This window comes from Podarcis pityusensis (assembly GCF_964106645.2).
Source record: "Podarcis pityusensis genome assembly, chromosome: Z".
Lineage (NCBI taxonomy): Eukaryota > Metazoa > Chordata > Lepidosauria > Squamata > Lacertidae > Podarcis > Podarcis pityusensis.
The window spans coordinates 42,228,248-42,252,634 of NC_138044.1; the positions used below are offsets into that span (position 1 = coordinate 42,228,248).

The following is a 24,387-nucleotide window of genomic DNA, read 5'->3' on the forward strand; positions in this document are numbered from 1 at the left end:
TACAATGGGAAGAAATTGACCTGAAGGTTGAAGAGGGTCGTTTCCCTTCCCATTGTGGGATGTTGCCGGCCACCTTAGGGAAACTCAAGGTCCAAAACTGCTTGGGTGTCAAACCTGGCGCTTTGCTACCCCTGACTTCTTCTGTATGGACAAATTTCAGTCCATACCTCTCAAGAAGAAGATCAGGAGATCATAGCCAGTTGAGCAAAGGTGACCCCTACGGGTTACAGAAGCACTTTTGAGCATGTTCAAGAAACTACCTGTGTTGGAGAACCTCTTCTCATGTGCCTGAGACAGACAGAAAATGATACATTCCAAGCACTCTTAAACAGATAGAGTACTTTTAAAAAAAAAAATTTTTTTTTACTTGCAGGTGGGATTTTGCCTGCCGTTCCTGTTTGGTTGGCCTAATGCTACCTGTCTGTTGGGCAGTGGGTTCTACAGCTTTGCTGGCATGTGCCAAATTTGGAAATGTATGAGAAATTATGCTTAATGTAAATTGCTTTGTTCCCAAATAGAATACAGGGCTTTTGCCATTTTTTTCTGTCTCAAAAGCCTCACGGCAGATACCACCAGCTACTCTGCAATAATCCTTTGCAATCAACCAGTCACCAGAGAGCTCCTTGTAAGATAACTCCCAAGAAGCTAACCTGCCTGTGGCAATCCTTTTGTTTTATTGCTCTATGTGCAACCAGATCCCTTGCAGAACAGGCAAATAAGGTTATTTGCTCCCCCCACCCCAAAGGTCATTCTGGAAGAATGGCTGCATCAAGTATTTCAAGTCCTACTTGCTCCTATTCAAAACATCATCTGCAGGGCTCATTTGGCTTCACAACACCATGAAGCTCTTATAAGGAACATAAAATTGAAACTTGGCTTCAACCATAGCAGAACTCACAGCATATCACAACCATATACAAGTTATGGGATCCAATGCTGAATTGTTTTCCAGGGTCCGACATCTTCTTTTGTCTTAAAAAAAGCCCTCCTACATAACCACATCTGGATAGAAGTCTAGCAGCACAAGGCTCTGCCTGTTTGTTTGTTTGTTTGTTTGCTTGCTTGCTTGCTTGCTTGCTTGCTTTAAAAAAAAAAGATGTTTCACCACCCTCCAGGGACTCAGGACTGTTGCTTCAGGACCCCCCCTTTCTTTTCTTTTTTTGAAAAGTAGAGCCTGGCTGTTTGCAGGACCAAGTTGTCTCCAAGACACAGCCAAAGCTGATTAATGCCTTCCCCGAGGAAGTCTGCCAAGTCAACACACGGCTTAGTTTTATGAAATTCATCTTCTAACGGGCTGGGTGCAGCTGGACAATTTTAGACCCTGGACTCTTTAGGCTCGAAGCATATGAATTGGGTAAATAATGCCGCTATTGCCTTCCCACCACCCAGTCCCATGCTTTATATGTATTTCTACCTTGAATACGTGCAGCTTTGCATTTTAAACCAAATTAGATCATAGCACAGTCATGAATATGGGAATAAAATGGGTATGAGTCTGCTGCTGTGATGGCAAACACATTCGAGGGAGAATGAGTGCCATTGTGCTGTAGAGAATTGTTGTGTTTTAAGGTAACACATAATGCAATGGGCATCTGTCATCATGGACCCACCTGACCTCCACCCCAGCAATCCATATATTTAAAGAAAAATAAATGATGCTGTGATAAACAGCATGAATCCTCGTAGTCCTTTATATTTAGCCCTTTGTATTTTTAATTGTCCCCTCCCCACTCCCCACCTGGCCTGGTGCACCACCTTGAATAGAATCACAGAATTGTAGGGTGGGAAGACACCCCGATGCAACCCCCCGCAATGCCGCCCCCTGCCATCCCTGGGTGGGCTTGAACCACCAACTTTCTGGTTAACAGCCGGATGCACTAACCTGGGTAGTTTAAATAAAATCAGATTTCATACATGTTAAGAAATTAACTTTAAAAAATAATAATAGAGAAATGGACAGCAGCATAGCCCCTGCTCCCCAAAAGACACCATCAATTTAAATGCACACAGAGAGAGAGAGAGCGAGAGAGAGAGACATACACCACCCCCAGTCACCCACCCCATCCTGAGTCAGGGCATCCTTGCAGGGTAGATGCAGTCAGAAATGCACAGTTAGACAGCAGGCATCCACGTAACACGGGGTAGAAGCAAAGAACATACTAACAGGTCCGCCACCGGTAGCTAAGGGCATATGGTATAGGAGTGCAGAACAAAAAGCAGAAGACGTTTGTACCTGTCGAGGCCGCGGAACCGGAGCCGGGTGCATCATTTGTTGTTGTTGTTGTTGTTGTTGTTGCTGCTGCTGCTGCTGCTGCATGACTTGGCCTTGGCTGCTGTTAACTTGCTGGGACTGCTGAGAAGATTTTGGCGGTGGCGGGGGCACCGGCCCCGTTGCCTGCAGATAGTGCAGGAGCGTCTTCCTATGGGCTGTAGGGAAATTTATCTTCTGAGGAGCTGGAGCTGGGGGCTCAGAGCTGAAATGGGACAGCGGCTTGGTGTTACTGAAGGAGAACTGGTCTTGGCTGCCCAGGTCGCTTTCGTTCATCAAGCCCGACTGCATGTTGCTGGAGGGCTGCTGCATCATCATGCCCATACTTTTGGCCTGGGTTGCCGACATGGGTTTGTAGAGAGAGCCCTGCATGCTGGCTGAGCTGCTTGTAGAGGCGGCGCTTGGCATCATGGTGCCCTGAGGGCTAAAGGGCTGCTGGTGCAGAGCAGGGCTCGACAACTTCTCTGGCCTGTATGGTGGGGAGGGCCTGGTACTCTGTGGGCTTTTGATGCTGCTGCCGGATATGTTGGTCAGGATAGGATTTGGCGGGCTGAACGGCTGCTGGTTGAGAACTGGGCTAGAAAGCTTCTCGGAACCATAAGGAGGAGATGGACCGCCGGGCGGGTTGTTACCAGATGTTATGCTGGAGAGCAGGGAGTTCTGAGGACTCTGAATGCTGCTCCCTGGCACACTGCTAGAGCTCATGCCAGACACCATGACATTCTGAGGGCTGAATGGCTGGTGGTGAGGGGACGATCCTTGTTGATAAGGAGGAGAGAGGCCTTGTGATGACATAGCAGGCCAACTGGAAGCTTGAGGCTTAGCAGTTGGGCCTTGCTTGCTCGCAGCCAGTTGCTTTAGCTGCTGCGCATGCCAGTTGGTGCCAGGCATGCTGGGCATAGCTCCTTGGAGCATAGACTGAGCTTGGCTCTTGTTTGGTGCGTTGTTTGAAGAAACCGGTGAACCAATGTTCTTGATTTGGTTCGGAACCAGGTAGCTTGTGCCGGCTGATGAAGGCCTCATTTGAGGAGACCCCTGCGATAAGTCTTTGTTGGGCACATGGCTGTCGAATTGCGGGGTCTGCGGAGAGGCCCTTGGAGTGCTGCTGACGGATTGCTGCGGGTGGCATGGGCCACCGAGGGGATCTTTCTCCAAGATGTTGTCAAGGTCCAACTCGTTGGGAGAAGGATCAGGCATTTTCGTCAGCTCCTCCAGCAGATCTTGCAGCTCCTGGTCCACAGCATGCATGTTTCCTGCTTTCTCATCAAAATGGCCACCTAAGGGCCCCTTCTGTGCTACTTCATTGTTAGGTGGCACTTGAAATGGAGAACCGATACTGCTACCACTCATGTGGTTGTTTTCAAGCAGCATTCCATGCCCTGCCACTCCCATAGAGGATGCAGTGTGGCTGGTGGAGAATGGGGACTGCTGCATATCTGCGCACGAAACAGGATTGGCCCCATGTCCCATGGAAAGAGTGACGTCGTCAAGACAGAGTCTCTTACTGTCGCTTGGAAAGCTGGCCTCAGGCATGCTGGTAGAGGTTGGAGAACCGTCATCGTCTAGCTTTCTCTTAATGGGTCCCTGCAACCGTAAGACAAAAACGTTTTTAATTACCTAACAGGGAATCTAAACCTGCAAAGGAAATATACCTGAAATATTCTAAAAATAAGTAAATATCAGGACAGATCAATTCAGGATTACCCAAAACATCCAGGCATAAGGCAAAGTTCCATTTAAACGATTCCCTCCTCAAAACCACCTTCAATTAAGTCCTTGTTTAGCTCCCAACCTTCTTGATCTCCACTGCAAAAATGATCTAAGTATGCAGTTAGGTTTGGGTTTCCTATTGCTTCTCCCATTATCCTGCCCCTTTCATTTTCACCCTCTCAGCTTCTAAGGACTGCTAGCTGATTGAGGGCAGAGACCTATCTTTCTTTCTTATACTATAAAACTCTGTATATCATATTTTTATAACACATATTCTTAGAAATGTTTAGCATTTTCTGTCACACTGTCATAATTAAGAGAGAACTCAGATCATTCATATAGATATGTTTATATATGGTCACATTTTAAAGATCTGGGTTCTTCTTTAATTATGGCAGCATGCTTTGTGTGAACAAACCAACCACCCATTCTATAGAAATTAATTTTTTGTTCAAACAATAGCAGGTTTGAATGAAATCATGGACCAAAGCTGGCAACGCATAGCCAGCAAGGGATATTAAGTCCATACTGAAGCAGCTCAACTATTTTACATTCCTTACAGGCAGAGCATTTGAAATAATCAGCATACTTTTTAAACCAAGGAAAACAAAACAGTCTCAGCTATTTAAACAGACTATAATCTTTCAAGCTACCTAACCACAGATGTTTCCCGCCTGCTCAAAAACAGCAACTGACAGCTAAGGACTTAATTTATTTTAGTCATCCGCAATCCATACCAGTCAACCTGTTGTTACTTGGGGGGGGGGGATTTTAAATATTATCTTAATTTATTAAACAAAAAATGTTAGCATAGCATAGATTTTATGAAAAGAAGGACCTCTGTAACAGAGCAATTTGGGAAACCAGAAACCAGCAAGAGAAAAAGTAACTCCCCCCCCCCCACCGCCATAGGATCTCAGTATTATTAAAGCAGAATACAGTGGTACCTCGGGTTACAAACACTTTGGGTTACAGACTCTGCTAACCTGGAAGTAGTACCTCGGGTTAAGAACTTTACCTCAGGATGAGAACAGAAATCATGTGGTGGCAGCAGGAGACCCCATTAGCTAAAGTGGTACCTCAGGTTAAGGACAGTTTCAGGTTAAGAACGGAACTCCAGAACGAATTAAGTTCGTAACCAGAGGTACCACTGTACAACGTTTCAATCAGGGCCACTTGAGATGGCTTGTCAATCTCGTCAAAATGCAATTATCTGTGGCCCACCATGTTAATAAGCATGACCTAGGTGCCAACAGGATTAAATCATTTATTAATGCTGCTGCTTTGAGTTAAGGGTATTAAAATTATGCTCTTATTTATCAAGAGGGAGATAGTGCCTTTGGAAATTATCTAAAGACTGGCCATCACTTTTATAAAAAGAAGAGACTGTACTCAACAATATTCCGGAAGGAAGCATGAAGGCTCAATTCAGCAACATAATCTACGTAGCACTTCAAAATGCTTTGTAGTCTTTATTAAGATTACCTTCTAAAAAGTCTGGCTGTTGGTGGGGGGTGTTATGTTTTAATTTATTTGTTATACAAAATAAAAAGTGATCTTTTACATTACACAATGTAAATTTAACCTTACTCCACAAACCTTCAACCTAGTTGCACCTCAAGATTCCACCTTAAGAAACATGGGCGTAATCAAGGGGGCAGGGGGGCAGCTGCCCCCCCCATCAAGTAAAAGTCAGTGCCTGCTTTTGTTACACTTAAACATGTAGCATATCGTTGAAAGGTGTGAGCCATTCCCTGCAGAACGTCAGAATTTAGGATACAGTGGTACCTTGGTTTAAGAACAGCTTAGTTTATGAACAACTTGGATTAAGAACGCTGAAAACCTGGAAGTAAGTGTTTTGGTTTGTGAACTTTGCCTTGGAAGCAGAACATGTTCCGCTTCCTGTTGAGTCCCCCGCTGCTATGGGAAAGCACGCTTTGGTTTAAGAACGCTTTGGTATAAGAATGGACTTCGGAACAAATTAAGTTTGTAAACCAAGATACCACTGTACTACAGCGGTGGGTCTAACTTGCCATCTCTCTTGCTCAGGCAGCAATTGTACCCCTAGAGCAGTCATTCAGTACCTTGCGGAGAATAAGACCTGGCTAAAGTCTAGGGTGTCATGGGATTCAAGCAGATGGCTAGGACAGCTCAGAAGAGCCCTCACACATGTCCAATGGCAGACGCCTGGCTGGAAAGCTTAAAGCCTGCCACCACTATATGGGAGACAGATTGATTGTTACTGTATTTTATATTGAAAACTTTTAACAATAAATTGATATATATTTTTAAGCCTCCTTATCAATCTGGAACAACTTTTTAAAATTTAGCCCCAAACTGGACTGATACGGATTAAATCAACCTTGCTAATTTGGAGCCCTTTGTGTGTCATCAACAGAACTCCCATGACAGAAGTCGGAGTCTAAAAAATCTGGTGGGCACCAACTTGGCAGAGGTACCAAGCAAAAACAATCCTTTTCAACCAGGCAGTTGGCTGTTAATAATCTATGGCCTTATAAAACAGATGTGAGGGGTGTTTCGGTGTATTTTTTTTGTAAAGTTGTCTTGGGTTGCCTGCAGCAAGAAAAGTTTCTAATAAGTACAAAAGTATTGCATATTAGTCCTATGCTACAGATGGAGTATTCTAGAAATATCTCTCCCTCAATTGCTTGTTTTCAGGAGCAATGCTGTTTGGTACCCTTCCAGAATATATTTACAGGAGGAAGGCCAGAAACCAGCTTCCTCCGTCAGTCATTTTAACAACTGGAGGTTTTCCATGTACTGTAATGCTTATCCAAATCTTGCATTGGAAGAAAAGAAGTAATTGGGAAAGCGATACATACCCTTTTAACTACCAAGCCAACAGGTGTTTAGACTAATCACAAGCCTGGGCTCACAGATTGCGTTACACCAAACCAAACCATGGCTTAGCTTTGGGTAGGACAACAACAGCAGGATCGGGAGAGGGGGGAGTTTTGTTCAAGGTATGCATGCTTTGGCTTAGCATTACGCACAAACTGGGCCAATGAAATGCATAAGTGTGTTGTAACAGCATACACTATGCCAGCGTTTTCCAAACTTGGGCCTCCATCTGTTTTTGGACTACAACTCCCATCATCCCTACCTAGCAGGACCAGTGGTCAGAGATGATGGGAAATGTAGTACAAAAACAGCTGGAGATCTACCGTAATTTTGGAAAAGCCTACATTATGCACACAAATTGCAACAGACCATAGCAGAATTTCTTGGGCCCCTTCAAAATATGTTTTCTGGATACACCATAGCTCAGAGTAACTGGGGGTGATAGGTACAAGTCTCCCAAAAACAAAACCATCACTCTGTCCATTAAAGGTAAAGGTACCCCTGCCCGAACGGGCCAGTCTTGCCAGACTCGAGGGTTGTGCGCTCATCTCACTCTATAGGCCGGGAGCCAGCGTTGTCCGCAGACACTTCCGGGTCACGAGGCCAGCGTGACAAGCTGCATCTGGTGAGCCAGCGCAGCACACGGAACGCCGTTTACTTTCCCGCTGGTAAGCGGTCCCTATTTATCTACTTGCACCTGGGGGTGCTTTCGAACTGCTAGGTTGACAGGCTCTGGGACCAAATGACGGGAGCGCACCCCGCTGCGGGGATTCGAACCGCCGACCATGCGATCGGCAAGTCCTAGGTGCTGAGGTTTTACCAACAGCACCACCCGCGTCCCATACTCTGTCCATTAGGCTACCCTAGTTTTTAGAATTTGGTGCTACAGCTCTTCTGCAAGCATGTATGCCAAGGTAGAGGGTGTTTTTGCAAAAGAAAAAAAATAGTTTATTTTAAAAGCAAAAAGCCTCCTACTTTAAGTAGGACACAGCAAAATAAACTGGTAAATAGTTTGTGAAGTGTTCTGTCATTTTGTGCTGGCTTGTAGGTTTATCTTGTGCTGATTTTTATATAGCTAGTTGATACCATTTTTACAGAATTGATTTTATTGATTTAAAAGCTTGTAAACTGCCCTGAGAATTTGGCTGAGGAACATAGGGACACAGGAAGCTGCCTTACACTGATTCAGACTACTGGTCTATATCTAGCTAATAATTGTCTACACCAGGGTTACCCCAGTGTTGGTTCTTCATCTGTCTTTGGACTATAACCATCATCCCTAGCTAGTTGGACCAGTGGTCAGAGATGATGGGAATTGTAGTTCAAAAACAGCTGGAGACCCCAAGTTTAGAAAATCCTGTTCTACACAGACTGGCAATGGCTCCACAAAATCTCTCCCAGCCTGACATTGCGACACCAGTGATTGAACCTAGGAGCTAGCAGTTTGGATAATTGTGAAAAGAAGCACTTTATTACTGAAGTTGTTGCTGAAGTGAAATACTGCTGTTTGAAAGAGTAGGAGCAGACCATCCCTTAATTTCTACCACTTCAGTGCAAACCAAGCATAAACCTGCACTTCATCCTTAATATTTCTCTTGCTCTGAAAGAGTCATTTCAAGAGTGGAGCTGACTGACTTTTCTTTTTAACGCTGGCAGGCTGCAAAAAGCAGAACATTAAGACAAGAAGCAGTTGCACCTCAACTGTCTGTGTGTTTCAGATCCCAGTGCAAATAAGAGATCTAGTCACCTCTGAAGACACTCTAGGATTAACACAGGTAGAGAAATTCCTGAGTCAACAGTCATGTTATGACTGGCTACAATTACTCCAAGGTGGATGTGAGTAAGAGAGAGGGGTACCTACCCTTTAAAAATAGCATGGGTAAGTTAGGATTCTGTCCAGGGCCAGCTCACAGCTTGGTTTATTTTGCAAAGGGGCTGTCAAAGCATTTGGAGAGAGGTGGAAGTCTCGGTTCCACTCTCTTATTGGCTTTTATCCCCATTTCTTACAAGTCTGCAGTTGACATTTTGTCCAAGCTTAGCCTAACCTTGCAGCAATCCAAAGAATATACAATATTCTTATTCATCCCTTATCAGCGACTGCAGTGTTGCCGACATTTTTATTGCCTTATGTATTTGTACTACACTAAACAACAAAAGAGGTCTTCTCTCCTCCCTCTTAACAAGCAATGCCTAATCAGATCTGCCTTCCAGGATCACAACCTGCCTGTCAACATCACTTTGATCTGGGCTGATGTGACAGCAAGTTGAAGCTTACATTTGAAGAGCCCACTATCAGGCAGGTTAACAGCACTGAAAACATTCTCCTCGGTATCTGACAGGATGATCACCACCCTCCCCACACGAGCTTGTAACTAGGCAGAACACTGCATCCTTCAAAACTGTTAATGATAGATGCCTTCTTAAATTATGACCATAGGCCGTGTCACTTCCTCCAGACTAATTCACATCCTGTCTTGCATAACAGCTACAAGAAGGCACATTTCTTCAGCAGGCAACCCCAGCTAGAACAGCCTCTAAGCTGTATGACACACAGGCAGAAAAGAAGCAAGTTGTTGCAGAGTGCATAGACAACTCCAATAGTGGCAGGCTAGAAAATGAGAATCTTTCATTTTCAAAACACATTTCAGAGCATTTTAGCATTAATATCTCAGGGTGAGTTTTAACTCCCTGCATCACTTTAAAATATATTGCAAAGATTCCAGCAGATGCAAACATATTTATTGTGTCGGTGCACGCAGAAGAAATGCAAAACGAATAGATGTGGGATCTTTTCACAGACTTCTGTTAAAGAATATAAAGGACTTCCACCGAAGTTGTCTTCAAGACCCACCTTTAATCTCAAACTACAACTCAAACTACGTTTCCAAATCTTCATCTTGCGTATCAATTCAAATCTTCATCTTGTATATCAATAACCTCTATTATATCTGTCTTTAGCTACCTTTCCCTCTTCCTCATTTCTTTTTTCAACCTCCCACCCCAAAGCCCCCAATGCAACAAACAGTCTTTGCTAAGATCACCAAACACATTTGCTCATCTACTAACTATCAGCAATCCAGACAAACCAAACAGGTACAACTCATAAACTGTGCAAAAGACGTCTAACAGTTTTTATTTTATTTTAGAGTTTTGTGTAACTAAAAAAAAAAGTCTGTAAAATGAGTTTGCCCATAAGACAAATTTTAAAATCCACAGTTGAGAAATATCTTTCTTTGGATAAAAGGTCTGCAAACTCCCAATTTCACTAAAAAGCCACACTCTAAAACAGACCCACCATAAACCACCAAAAAGCACAAGGTAGCATCGCAAAAATTGCATTTGACAAACATAGTTGTAAAGAACCAGACAACACTGTTTCCTCCCCGTAACATCTTCTTTGCAGAATATGCCTCTTAATTAGTCATCCGAAGACTTAACGGCAGCCACACTGGGCATATTGTTTAGTTGTAACTTTCACATTTCATTTACTGACAAGTGTTATTAACTTGACAGTTGAAGAAAGAAGAACGGCTCTCTCCCCCCCCCCCTTTTTAATTTTTTTTGCTTCTCCTATTTTCTCTAGCTGCAAAGCACAATTCTTTCATTTGTGGCTGTAAATCAAGATCAATCTCCAAACTCAATGCTTTCCCATCACCACTGCCTCACTTTACCTCTTTTCTAAATGCTTGTAGTAACATTTTATGTCACTTTCTTTTATAGTCTATTAATTTCAAAGTCCTCTGGCACTCTTTACAGTAATTTCTTAGACTACATTAATTTCTTGTGATGCCACAATGTGGATATCCTCCACCAATAAATAAAAAATGGAGAGGTTTACATACACAAACACCCCAAATGGGATTTCTAAGGGGTCTGATCTTTTCTGACTCTCTAGGGAGCACCAAGGCTGTTTCTATACAGAGCCCTGGGAGGAACACATCTACCTGTGCATTGTATGCCCAAGTCCTCCACATGGAAAGAACAAGGAATCCTTAACATTGTGCTTTCCCAGCTGCCCACAGTTCATGTAAAAAGTTTACACAAGTTAAAACAGGACAGTTTTAAGCTTCTAATTATTTTTTATCTCTATGCTGTTGCTTGCTATCTTTGTATCTCCCGAAGGAGTTTTGCACTCTAAAACAACCACTACAGAAATAAACAGATTTCTTCAGTAAACCCTAGAACTTACCATCCTTTTGCCTGGCCATTTGCGCTTCATCTTTCCCAATTCTCTGAGGGCGTAAGAAGCCAAAAGCGAGCTCAGCTTCTCTTGCCCAAAGTTACCGTCCATGCTCTAAGTCTGCACACTAAGAGAGCGAACTCGGCAGTGTTGGAAGCTTAAGTATGGGATTCCTCATTAATAAATTCTTTTCTTATCATCCTCTTTAGCTTAAACCATACGCCATAAACCATTCTTATCAAGGACTACTGTAAAAAAAATGTGAAAACATATAAACCTAACCAAAACATGTCCCGCTAGAACAAAACAAGGCTCTGCCTTGTCCAACATCCAGCATGTCATTATCTCCAGAAACCCCATACATAAAACGTGAAGGCCGCAGCCCAGTCTTGCTGATGTCCCACAGGAACTCAAATGAAGAAAAATCTGATTCCATCTATCCACCACAGCCGGTAGTTGGATATAGGTCCATCCATCATGAACTTTATTTCTCATCACCACTCTAACTTCTAACTTCCATTAGGTTGAGGGCTAACTTGCCCTAATGAGATGGGGGGTGAGTAATTTAATATCCTGGATCCCCCAAAAAACTGAAAGCAGAGACCCCAGTTGTGCCCAAGATTTCTGCCAAACCTTGGTGTATCTGATACAGAGTTTTGGGCACTGGGCTGCAAAGGACAAAAGTGTCATGGGTCACTCTGCGCCCTATGACTGGCCATACACAGAGGGCATGCAGGAGGGTGCCAGAGAGGGCAGGGGGTGCGGGTGCCTCAGAAAAAGAGAATGACGCTCAGGATCACCGCCAGGGGAATGTGTAAGCGCGGGCAAAGAGTGCCCTACACCAAATTGTCAGGATGAAACAGAAATGAGGGACCTGGAAGAGGGGACTGGGACCAGTGGAGCCAGGTCAAAGCAAGAAAACAGCCCAAACAGCCCCTTCCCCACTGCTGCTTTCACCTCAAGCCCAATAGGCAGGCAAGGAGAGAAGAACAATGTTGTTTGTCTAAGAGAAGGAGCAAGTGGCCGCCTGCATGTGGTCAGCAGCCTGGAGGGAATGAAAGCTAAACACAGGTGGCAAATGTCTGAGGAAATGTTCACAGCTGTGCTTTGCCAGGCACTGGTAGGCTAGAAGCACAGAGCATGTGATCTCTGTATTTGTAGCTGACCCAGTTTGGGACCCACACTAATAGTAGTGTCCTATTTAAGGAGATGGGGTGTATGGGGTGTTATGGGGGGGATTATTGTTCTGGTTAATGTGTCCACCTTTGGTCTGCACCCTGCACTCAGCTCCCACTTGTGGCTCCTAGAAGCTGTCAGCATGCGACAGTGGCCCAGTGATGGCACATGTCTTTCTGGCATTTGCGGGGGGGGGGTGCCACCGTGTGTGTGCCTGGGGCAACAGCCCATGCTGCACCTTTGCAGTGGCCTCAACCTGGGAATAGCTTCACAACTGGCTGGCTAAAACAAGGTGAGGGCAGCCAGTGGGTCTCAAACCTTCAATGAGTTAGGGACTTCCCCTGCATATGAAGATGGAGCAGGCAAGACCAATAATGGGGCCAATTGTCTAGAAGGCAGTTTCTGCATGTGCTGTAGTGGGAAGTTGAGGGAAGTTAAGTGGGAAGGTAGCCCATCTAGAAGGAGAACTCTGATTCCAAACCACTGCTGCCTTGTGGCCATACTTATTCATGAGAAGGCTCCCCCTCTCCCCTGCCTTGCAGGACATCTTCAAGAGAAGCAAAGGCTCAGGCACCATCCATCTGTACACAGGATGTACACAGATCCAGAGAGGAGTCCCTAAGATGGTTGGATGGTGCCTTGTACGCCTCCTTCTGGCAACACCTGCAGCTGAGCTGGTGCCAAACATCTTGCTCTGCTTTCCTTTGGACCACATCAGCAAGTCTGAGAGATGGGTCTTGTCATCTGGGCAGCCCAGAGCCTCCATGCACACTGCCCAGGCTTGTGCTCTGGTTGAGGTCTACTTCAGTGCTGCTAACACAGCAGTTTGACTCTGCCCCTGGAGGCACACACTCCATTGTTTCTCATATATATATATATATATATTATATATATATATATTAGAGTTTACAAAGAAAAGATCAAATATCTTTTTTATCCAACATTATTCTAATCTTTCTCAAGACCGATGGATGCCAGCAACAATTTAAGGAGGGAAGAGGCAAGTCCCAAGTGTCAGCACAACTGTCCAGGGTAGGCATAAGGAAGCACTGTAAGATGTCGGAGTGCAGAGGTGAGCAGAACGACACTTGTTGGGTGAAGGGTCAGCAGAGACTATAGGAGCATTGGGGTGCTGGGGGATCATTGCACACTGAGAGGAAGCAAGGGCAAAAGGGAACGAAGTACAGTGGTACTCCGTTCCGGAGCCCCGTTCGCATCCTGAATGGAATGCAAGACACGACGGCACGTCTGCGCATGCGTGGGTTGCGTTTTGCCGCTTCCGCACATGATGTCATTTTGAGTGTCTGCGCATGCGCGAGCGGCGAAACCCGGAAGTAACGCGCTCCGTTACTTCTGGGTTGCCACGGAGCACAACTCGAACACACTTAACCCAAAGGACATTCAACTCAAGGTATGACTGTACTGCTAAGAACATCCGGCTCCAGAACTAGAGGATGGGGACAGGGGTTGGAACATTCTGGGACTTGACACAGGGTCTCCCCAATCTCAGCCCTTCAGCAAAGGCCAACCTTGAAACAAAATGTTCTTGGTCCAGAATAGATAAAGTAGTGTGTCTGGAAAAACAAAACAGTTCTAGCCTTGATTGTTCTTGGGAAATCAATACTCCATGACGTTATGGTAGGCTATTTTGCGGCTTTCTTGACAGCTCAGAAAGCTGCAAATGTTCTAGCGCCATTTGATGTTGCAGCCCCATTGGAATCAGCAGGAGCCCTGAAATTAGCTGAGGTGGCATCTTACTTGCATGCTGAGTAGCCAATGCATGTGTGTCCCAGGTAAATCCATTATACCAGCTGATATCTACAGATTCTAAAGCAGGGAAGTACAGACTGCTCTCCTTGACCAAAAAAAGGTTTCTCCTATCGTCAGCCATAACCCCCACATCTGAGCTAACAATCACGTAGAGCCAGTAACCCAGGCACTAATATTTTAAACAACTCATATTGCAAGAGCAGTCTTGACTCTGCAGGTAACAGTTAAAAAGGTTCCTTATTGCAGTTACTTTGGGTGCGTTGTGGAAATAAAGACTCAAAAAAGGAATTATTTCTTGCTACTCATATTTGCACAATAAATGCTCCTCTTGGAGTTTAGTTTGGTGTTTGTTTTTGTTAGTTGCAAACAAACCAAAAAACATGAATAAAGACTAGGAACTCTATGACTAACTACATAAAAACCCAACAGTGTGAACCGAAAAATACATTTTACAAGCAAATGTAACTTCATCTAGCAGCTTCGGGAAGGAAACGTTTAGAATCGAGGTGCAGTAACTAAGGTGGAAGTGTTCACACAGCATATGGTTAATGAGATTTATTGTGAATGAGCAGATCACTCCCACTTTGCACCTCTCCTGAGCCAAGCAATCCTTGGCTAGGCCTGGCAAGGCTTCAGATCATGGTTTGGAGTGAAACAAACCATGGCTCCTTTTTGGACATAACACAAAGCCAATCCTAAGCAATTTTTGCTTTCATTCACATGTGGTGGGGTGGGGGCGAGCAAAGTGAGAACAATATTCTCTCTTAGAGTATAAACTATTAACCATGTCTTACTGTGATGTGTCAACAAGCCCCTCTTAGCTCCTCTATGACCTTCCAAAGCCATTGCAAAGCAGCTGTCCGAATATTCCACAACAAGCCAAATTACACAAAAGCAGGATGGAGAACTTGCCCAGGAGTTCCAAACACAAATCAAGAAATTCACTGATATGTTCCAAAAGGCCTTTCATTGTTGTTGTTGTCTTTGTTGCCCTCACAAGAAGATACTTCAGACATGTATTCTGAATCTTTTGTCGGCCTGACTAGGAAGCTACCCTTACATTTCTGATGCAGAGATTATGCCTAGAGCTGAATAAACAGCGTGCTAAAAGGTCAGACCATTTAAGCTGCACATACTTAGTTTAGGATGAAAGAACTGCTGTCGACTCTTAGTTATGACATTTCATCTCTAACCCCCCCTCCCCAGGAATTCCTTTGTCCCCCTTGGAAGCTTGGGAGGCCAATTCTGTTTCACACAAAACAATGAAAGTATCACTCTTTTAATGCAATTTTACTTACGTACATTAACTCATCACATCTGTCAACAAGTCTGAGGGTTCATCAAGGGACACAGAGGTTTGTTCACAAAGGGTTTAACCTAATATCAGAGGTGTTTGTGAGGATCAGCCTTAAGGTGTGTGTGTTTTTAAAGTGGGAGAAATCAAAATGAGCCATTTTAATGGATGATTTCCCAAGATACCAGTTATCTCACCATGCCACATGAAGGCTGAACACACACAGGAAAAAGCGCGCGCGCACACACACAAATATCAAACAGAGTGGCAATGGCTGCCATTTATTTCTGCCTATCTAGTATTATTCATTATATGTTTATGCTCAGTGAAGTACCCATTACATTCACTCCAAAGGAAAAAACAGATCCAAATGCTGAACTGCTTTTTTTAACATAGGAGCATGTGAAAGAGCAGTAAACTGAAAGCAGAGTTTGTTACTCACCTTTTTCTGTTTACAGTGTTACATCTATGGTAACACTAAGGGCCACGGGTATAACATATTAATATTTATAACGGGGGAACAAAGCTTAACAGCGAAATGCCCCCAACTTGGTAAGTGCAAAGAACACTTAAATGTTGTCCTCATGACATTTGGCTCAAGAAAATGAGGCACTGAACCTATTTGCTCTAGTTGCAACACACTGTGGATTGCATTGAGTAGCCATGGTCATGGAGCAAAGTCCTCTTTTTGGTAGGAGAGGCTTATCTCATTCCCAAATTGGAAGCTGCACCCCCAATTTACAGAGTACAAAGATTGCAGGCCATCATGCCCAAACCAACTCCTCATTATCTCAGTAAGTGGTCTGCATTGAAGGACAGGGCTCTGGGGCCTAAAATTGTTGACCAAACAAGAGCAACCAGTTTTAGAAGTTTGTGTCTTATCATCTCCCGACTTTCCCCTAATAAGCTCATGTGATTATTTTCTTCAACAGGCTTGGCTTAAGTTGGAAGCCAGAACATGTGCGGAAGAACCACAATGACATCACAGGTGAAGGATTGGCTCAAGGAAGTTCCCCTTTCAGCATCTCATATTGTTTTCCTTTCAGAGAGCATTTCCTTATTTTTCAAAACCATTGTGCTCCGAGAACGCAGTTCAGTGTAAAAGTGTCAAGCCACTTCCTCCCAGGCTTCCTTACTCATTTTGCACTAAAATATATCTAATCCAGGCCATCGTTCCTGAACAAAGGTGGGAGAAGATGATATTTTTAAAGTGTGCTAGTTTTTCATGTTCTCACAGAGGTGAGAATTCATGGGGAATGGTGGTTATTAATTTAAGGGAAGGCTATTTGTTTTAAGATCACTGTTCAGAATGGAAACAAAACACACAGAAAGTATTGGGAGGGGGAAGAGTAAGTCAGGATCCCACAGGCTACTCCATTGTCTCCCGTGTAATTGATTTTGTGCGGTGTAATATAATAATAATAATAATAATAATAATAATAATAATAATAATAATAATTTATTATTTATACCCCGCCCATCTGGCTGAGTCTCCCCAGCCACTCTGGGCGGCTTCCAATCAAGTGTTAAAAACAAGAGTGATTAGAGCAGGGGTTGGCAATGTTTTTTGAGGCTGGGCAGTCCACTCCCCCGCAGACCTCTTGGTAGGCTGGAGCGTGCGTGCCAGTGCGTGTGCTGAAGCATTTCCAGTGCTCTTCCAGGTCGGAAGAGCTCCGAAAATAGCATGTGCGCATGCCCACGGGTACTTCTACGTCCCGGAAGTGTGCCGGAAATAGTGTGTACGCACATGTACGGGAGCTCTTCCGGGCGTCTGTGCATGCTATTTCCGGCGCACTTCCGAGATGGAGGAGCGCTAGTGTGCATGCACACACACTATTTCCGGCGCACTTCTGGAATGGAAGTCAGTCCCCACAGTGAGAAAAAAAGTGGCGCTGCGGGGGGGAAAGCATGGAATCCCCACGCAGATCCATGGAACGGCCATGGGCCAGTTTCAGGAAGCTCATGGGCCGGAATCGGCCCATGGGCCTTAGGTTGTCGATCTCTTGGTTAGAGCATTGGACTAGGGTCAAACAACACATGCCCTATAGCTAGACAGGCACACTGACTTTTTAAATAAAATGCACCCCAAATCTCTTCAAAAGCAGGATGGGTGAATCTTCTTCCAGTTTGTGTCACTGTGACCAATTTCTGCATTAGAATAAAAGAATCACAGAGTTGGAAGGGACCCTGAGGGTCATCTAATCCAACCCCCTGCAATGCAGGAATCTTTTTGCCCCATGTGGGGTTCAATTCCATGACCCTGAGATTAAGAGCCACATGCTCTACTGACCGAGCCATTAAGCTGCCATTTGTTCCCCACATTAAAAATCCTATTTTATGAATGTTAGGAGGAACCGGTGCTTTTTTTTTTTTCAGGGGGTACGCAAGGGTGCATGGTACTGGCACCTCTTTTTGTCATTGTTAAAAAGTGTGACACTTATTGTAACAACTTCGTGGTGAGTACCAGCATCTGTTTTTCTAGGGGGAAAAGCACTGGGAAGAACATAGGAATATAGGAAGCTCCTTCAAACTACATAGTTCTTTATGTATCCTTTCTCAAAACACACATTTTCAGAACTTATTTTGACACAGTTTTAGAGTCAAGAACTATATCTGAACATTTAGAAAGTGAGAAGGCCAGTTGGTAGCTTAGGCCTGGTCATCGCTTGAGTTCAGGCAGTACAGATCAGGTCAGTTCGCACAAAGGCTTCCTCAAACATTCCTACTCAAGGGCTATTCCCTGTAAAAAAGAGTGCTACAATTTCTCCATCTCTGGTTTACAGAAAATGCATTATAAGTACAGTACATGGCACCCGATCAAGAGCCCAAGCAAGCGGACTTCATGTTGAGCAATGGTTCTTCACCATTTCTGCTGCCTCTCTTGCTTCTGAGGCAGGAGGCCTGGGGAGAATGGACCAAAAATGTAGTGCAGCTACATGCGTCAATTGCCACAGCATTTGTATCCCAAAATTTCATAATGAAAGCTCAGGAGAGAATACTTAGAAGAACTTTTCTGCTTGGCCTCACATCAACCATCTAAAGTAGGGTTGTCAACAGATAAATGATTTGTGAGGTTCATATCAGAGTATGGATGTCAATGCAGGTCTCCCTGAATGCAAATACAGCATACTACCCATCACCTCATGCCAGCTTAGTAATTGCCCTATTCTGATGCATCTTATTCATAATATTTGCTTGAAAACCAGATTTTCAAACCCCACCCCCCAAAGAAAACCCCTCCAACTCTTAAAAAGGCACCCGGGGTTCCTTCCTTCCTTTCCTAAATTGTTTATGGGAGGGGAGGTTATTAATATTCTTTCTTAAAAAGATGCTGTATTGAGATGCAATTGCCACTACAGTGGTATCTTGATTTCTTGGTACTCAAACAAGTTGGAACCCAAACACTGCAAACCCGGAAGTAAGTGTTCCGGTTTGCAAACATTTTTCAGAAGCTGAACGTGCTCTGTTTTGAGTGTTATGCTGAGGTCTGTCTGTTTTGCTATTTTGATTGATTGAATATGTTGCATGACTGCAGTACATTGTTTATTGCTTTCATTTTATGGATCAATGGCCTCGTTAGATAGTAAAATTCATGTTAAATTGCTGCTTTAGGGGTTGTTTTTAAAAGTCTGGAACGGATTAATCCATTTTGCATTACTTTCTATGGGTAAGTGCACCTTGGTTTTGGAATGCATTGGTTTTGGAACGGACTTCCGGAACGGATTAAGTTTGAGAACCAAGGTACCACTGTAATGATTAATAGTGTTAATGCACGCTAGCAAGTTTAGAATTAGGAACCAAGTAATTTCCCATCATCCCTGATCCGTCCAGGAGCAATGTTAGGCCTCTGGTCTCTTTCCAAAGGAAATTAAAATAATAATTCTGAAATGAGATTGGTCTTAACACAGACAGATAGAAATCAGCAGCGAGAGGTGTGGAAGCAAAACTGAAAAATACGACGTCTGCAACCCAGGACAAAGGACAGGCTGGATTGAATCTGCCCTGAAATTAGATGCCTCGTTAACTGCAGAGAGATGCACAACTACTCAAAATTTAAACTTCCTCTTTTCACTGGATTACAACTGTCATTACAAATCATGCAGATGAATGAATGCTTGAAAACGGCCCTTGTAGGTCTGTGATTTTGCTATGATGAATCAGATAATAAACGTGGGAGGCACGGGTGGTGTAATCTTTATATCAAGAACACATTTTCTGCAATGCATTGCACTATTGTTCAATATGTAAAGTATACCACCACGCTGCTGTTCAGGAAAAATTGCTCCTGCCTTTCAATTGTAGAGAGGTATTTTATTAGAGATTTGCCCGATGGGTGATTCAGAAAACAAATATAAGCAAAGAGCTACATGGATATGGATTTTCTTGCTGCAAGCCAGGAGTGCTGCTGTTCAGAGGGACCCCTCACACAGAGATTCAGTGCCTGTTCCTGGCATCCCAAAGCCTGATCAATTATTTCTTTTGGTTGCAAAGATTTCATCTGGCGTTGCTCACAAGATTTCAAAACTACCACTGCAGGTTTAAGGACTACAAACATTGCAATTCCTTATTTAGAGGTCAGGCTGCAGCATATGCATGTTCACAGTTCCAGCACCCCGTTACATCTCCCACCCCAGCCAGCAGCCAGTCAGCATTTCATGGCCCTTGAAAATGTTCAGTCTTTGTTGGGCTCTTTTTTGCCGCCCCCCCCCCCACAAAAATACGTTTTTATATTTCTGAAAACCCGACAGTTCCTGCAAGCCCGCCAACACCTAGCTCTTGTCCCTGGGTGCTGCTGTCCTTGCTGCGTAACCAAAACAATCACAGTGCAAATGCCAGAAATAGAGGGAGAACATTATTTGTTTCAGTTGACGGCGGATTTATCAGGAGTACCCAGAAGGGACATGGGTGGCACTGTGGGTTAAACCACAGAGCCTAGGACTTGCTGATCAGAAGGTCAGCAGTTCGAATCCCTGTGACGGGGTGAGCTCCCGTTGCTCGGTCCCTGCCAACCTAGCAGTTTGAAAGCACGTCAAAGTGCAAGTAGATAAATAGGTACAGCTCCAGCGGGAGGTAAACGGGGTTTCCATGCACTGCTCTGGTTCGCCAGAAGCGGCTTAGTCATGCTGGCCACATGACCTGGAAGCTGTACGCCGGCTCCCTCAGCCAATAAAGCGAGAGGAGTTCCACAACCCCAGAGTCGGCCACGTCTGGACCTAATGGTCAGGGGTCCCTTTACCTTTACCTTGTTATGTACCCAGAAATACCAGTTTCTCCCGAATTGCAAGAGGCTGGGCTAGATGACCCTTGGATGCTTCCAGCTCTGCAATCCTGTGATTTCATGGGATGTCTTACAGGATTTGTTTTGACTGAATATGGGCTTAAGATATGTTTTATCAGTGTAATCACTAGCCTTGGTGTTCCTCAAGTGCTTAAGTTGTTCTGATGCCGAACTGGGGCTGGGCTGACAGCTGAGAGAATACCTCAGAATTCAAATGGAGTCCAAATACCTTAGTTATATGGAATCTTATGAGTATCGCCTGAATGGGATAGATTATTGAGAGTGTTTTAGAAAAATCTGGGGTTGGCTTTTACAGCCCAACTCTACATTAAGGGATTCAGTATCCCTTAAGTCTGTGATAGGGCAGAGAAAAATGGATGGAGGCAAGGAAGATCGTTATTTTCTGTTGAAAGAGTCCACCACACCCCCCTTGCAAGGAGGTGAGAGACCAAGAACAAAGGTCTGCAAGCCCCTTTAAAGACTTTTAAAATTCTTCACCCCTTAACCAAAGACCACCCGAAAAGTATCCTACATACATCACAGAAGGAGGCAGTCTCCAACAGAAATATGACACATGGCAACCCATGTTAGCAGTGTCGTTTTTTGCTGATTTTCAATTAAAAAAGGCTCCACAATTTTGCCAAAAGAAGCTCAGCAACCCTAAGCATGATTCTTCTTTCCTGTCTGCCAAGATAATGTTTTGCTGTTTGTATTACCTGGGCAGTCTGGCCATTCTTTCGAGATGGTAAATACTTTAGTTCTTGAGTCCAGGTCCAGCATACCCTATTCATACACAAAATATACCCTCAAGACAGGATGTGAAGGATTTGTAAGTGAAAAGAACTACTGGGAAAGATTTCTCAAAGATATTTCCTTCTGCAGAGGAAATAGTTGGGGTCATTAAGAGTCAAGATGGCTTCAGTATTGCTCTCCTGTACTATTTCAGACATGCAGTTTATATAATTATGTATGTGTGTTTGCCTTGTGCATTTATGAACATTTCTTCTATATTCAAAACCTTATAATTCTTATAACAAAAGCTACCTCATTAGTTCAAATTCCGTTAACTGTTTTGAACCATTTAACAGCCATGGAATGATGTCGAATCAACAAAACATACAAAATATCTAGGCACCAACACAAACTTTTTAGGTGCCAAGGATTCTCCAAGACGTGGTATAACCATCACTGAATATTGTGCTATTTCCACAGTCATTTAATTAAGAAATCTATCTATTCTTGCATGCAGCCTGCTACCAGGAATTTTCTCTCTCTAAACCCTTTAGAAGTTAAAACAATTTTTCTTTCTAAAAAAAAAATAAAAATTCCCAGGCTCACTTCATTTACTGCAATTGTCCTTTATCAGAAGAGCCCTCTAAGTTATGTGAAATGACATTACCTCACTGCTCTAGGCTTTCCAATTCTCTGAACAGGAAGGAAACCGGCACACATCTCTTTAAGAGCCATTTCCTCTCTGCTCTATTAATTCTGGAGTCAAGCAAGCCACTCCTTTGTGCCATAGCAGAGCAAGATAGGAGCTGCTGCTAATACAATGGCTCTGTTTTTCATCTATTTGGTGTGGCAAGCGCTGCAGAATTCTCCTCTCCTCAAAGAGAATGCACCTTTCATTTCTCATCTGTCATTTAAAGCTCTTAAAGGGAATTCATAGAGGCAGACAGAGAATTTCTAAAGACCACAGTGTTTAATTTCTCAAGTGACAAGGACAATAGTTTTTCCTGTAAGACCAACAGGGAAACTGTCCTCCCAACCCCGGCTGTTTGCAAACACTCTGCAAAGGGCACTCTGTGCATGTTCAAAAACAATCTCTTTTTCATTAGCTGATCTCATTTTCCTAAGTATTACACTGAAAATGGGTTCTTTCCCAACATGTGCTGTGTTTCAATTTTAAAAGTCCTAGAAGGACTTTTGGTTGTGGTTGTGGGGTGTCAGGAAATTGTTGTTAAAGAGAATTCTACACAAAGAAAATTTTTGATAACCATCTTTTTTAAAGGCATCCAGATCCTGGCTTCCAGATTCCCTGCCCAGTTTGCACAATCTTATCCTCTTTTTATTGTATTCTTTTTTCTTTCTTTTTTTAAGTTAAAAGGCAGGCATCCATACCACAAGGCATCTCTTTGCATTCAATATTCATAGAGCACAACGGTCTTGTGACTGGGACCCCATGTGGTCAGACTGCAAAAGCAACTTTCGGGCTATGTGAACTTGTGATTTTGCCACATGGAAAGAAAGAAAAACTATCTCTCATACTATATGAATATAATGGTGAATTTCCTCTGGTCGTGTGAATCAGCCCCCTTGCTACATTACTGCTTGACGGACTTCGTTCCAACAGTGCATTTTCAAATATGCTTTCCCTGAACAAATTGTTGACTGATCTTTAGCAGTCTCGAAAAGTCAAAGGAAGTTCAGGCTGAGTGTCCTAGCGTTGGCGCAAAGAGCTCTCCCTCCCTTTCTCTCCCCCCCCCATTAAACGACAGAGGAAATACCACTTTGTCAGAGGTGGGGGGTGCACTGAACAGTAAATCAACAGTAAATCATTAGTAGATTGGCCACCTTTCCGGCACACCCAACCCATTAGCCTGCAAACACACTGAGAGACTGAACAGAAAAGTCATCAACACTGTTACAAGTATAGGAGAAAAAACAAAAAAATTCCTTCCAGTAGCACCTTAAAGACCAACTAAGTTAAGTATAGGAGAGTAAAGGAGGATGGTAAGCATAGAGGGAAGGTGAGGAAGGAATCGGGGGGGGGGGGGGAGGAATGCCTCCTTTGCAGCATGCATTCACAGAGTGGGAGTAGCTAGGGGTGCTTTCATTACATAGGTAGATAGAGGTTACCCTTTAATGCTTTGGAGATGCCAAACTACTTAAGTAGCATGCATATGGGAGCACCAGGGGGCACAGTCTCATACCTACTTTCATTTCCTACAATGGCTCCAATATAGCATCATCCAAGGCCATTGTGGTCAATTTAAATGGTGGCTCCCAAGCAGCCAGCACTACTCAACACCAGAAGCTGCCTTATAACCGAGCCATCCCGTTGATTCACCAAGCTCAGTACTATCTACACTAGGGCTGGGTGATATATATGTGTCATCCAAAACTGGTTTGAAGTCCATATTGTGATAATGGTTTTGTGATTTTTGGCCTGGCAATGTATCACGAATTATGATGGGTGTTGGGCTGGGTTATAGGTCATACAAAACGGGTTTGAAGTCCATATCGTGATATCAGTTTCATAATTTTTGACCTGGCAACATATCGCAAATCATGGGGTGTGGGTGTGCGCTACACATAAAATCACCATATGGGAGAAACTGTGAAGCCAGCCAATGCCTCTACATAGCTGTATCACTGTTTAAGACATTGTCATATATTGATATATCACGATGTTTAGGTTGTGAAAACCAGGTATCACCCAGTCCTAGTCTGCACTTTACAGCAGTAGCTCTCTAGGTTTTCACTCTCAGCCTTCTCTGAAGATGCTGCTGGGGAGTAAATGCAAAACCTTCTCCATGCAAACCACTGAGTTATAGCCATTCCCCAAGAGCACTGTTGCCAGGACCAGGGAAGGGGGTGAGGGTCCCCTCAAACCTGCAGCCAGCTTCAGAGCTTTAAATCACTGGCCCTGCTGTTTCTGCAGCTACAACCACAATATGCACCTTTTGAATGGACTAGCAAACAATAAAGACGATGCACTCATTCTGGTTTTCATTGCCCAAGAGCCATAATAAAGAATGCCACCCCACATTTCAGGCCCATATCTGCCTGCCCAACGCTGATATAAAGTACAAGAATAATCTCTTGCAGGATGTTCTTGGCCTGGT

At 43.9% G+C, this 24,387-nt stretch overlaps 1 protein-coding gene across 12 annotated transcripts in view; it reads right to left on the minus strand.

The window, feature by feature from the left end:
• The window catches only part of MAMLD1 (mastermind like domain containing 1), a 134,448-nt gene that overhangs the window by 55,523 nt on the left and 54,538 nt on the right, over positions 1-24,387 (minus strand). For all 12 annotated transcript variants that reach the window (XM_080991088.1, XM_080991086.1, XM_080991085.1 and 9 more), the window contains one exon: positions 2,234-3,853. In XM_080991088.1, coding sequence (XP_080847214.1) covers positions 2,234-3,853 — 1,620 coding nt within the window. The remainder of the gene's footprint in view (positions 1-2,233; positions 3,854-24,387) is intronic.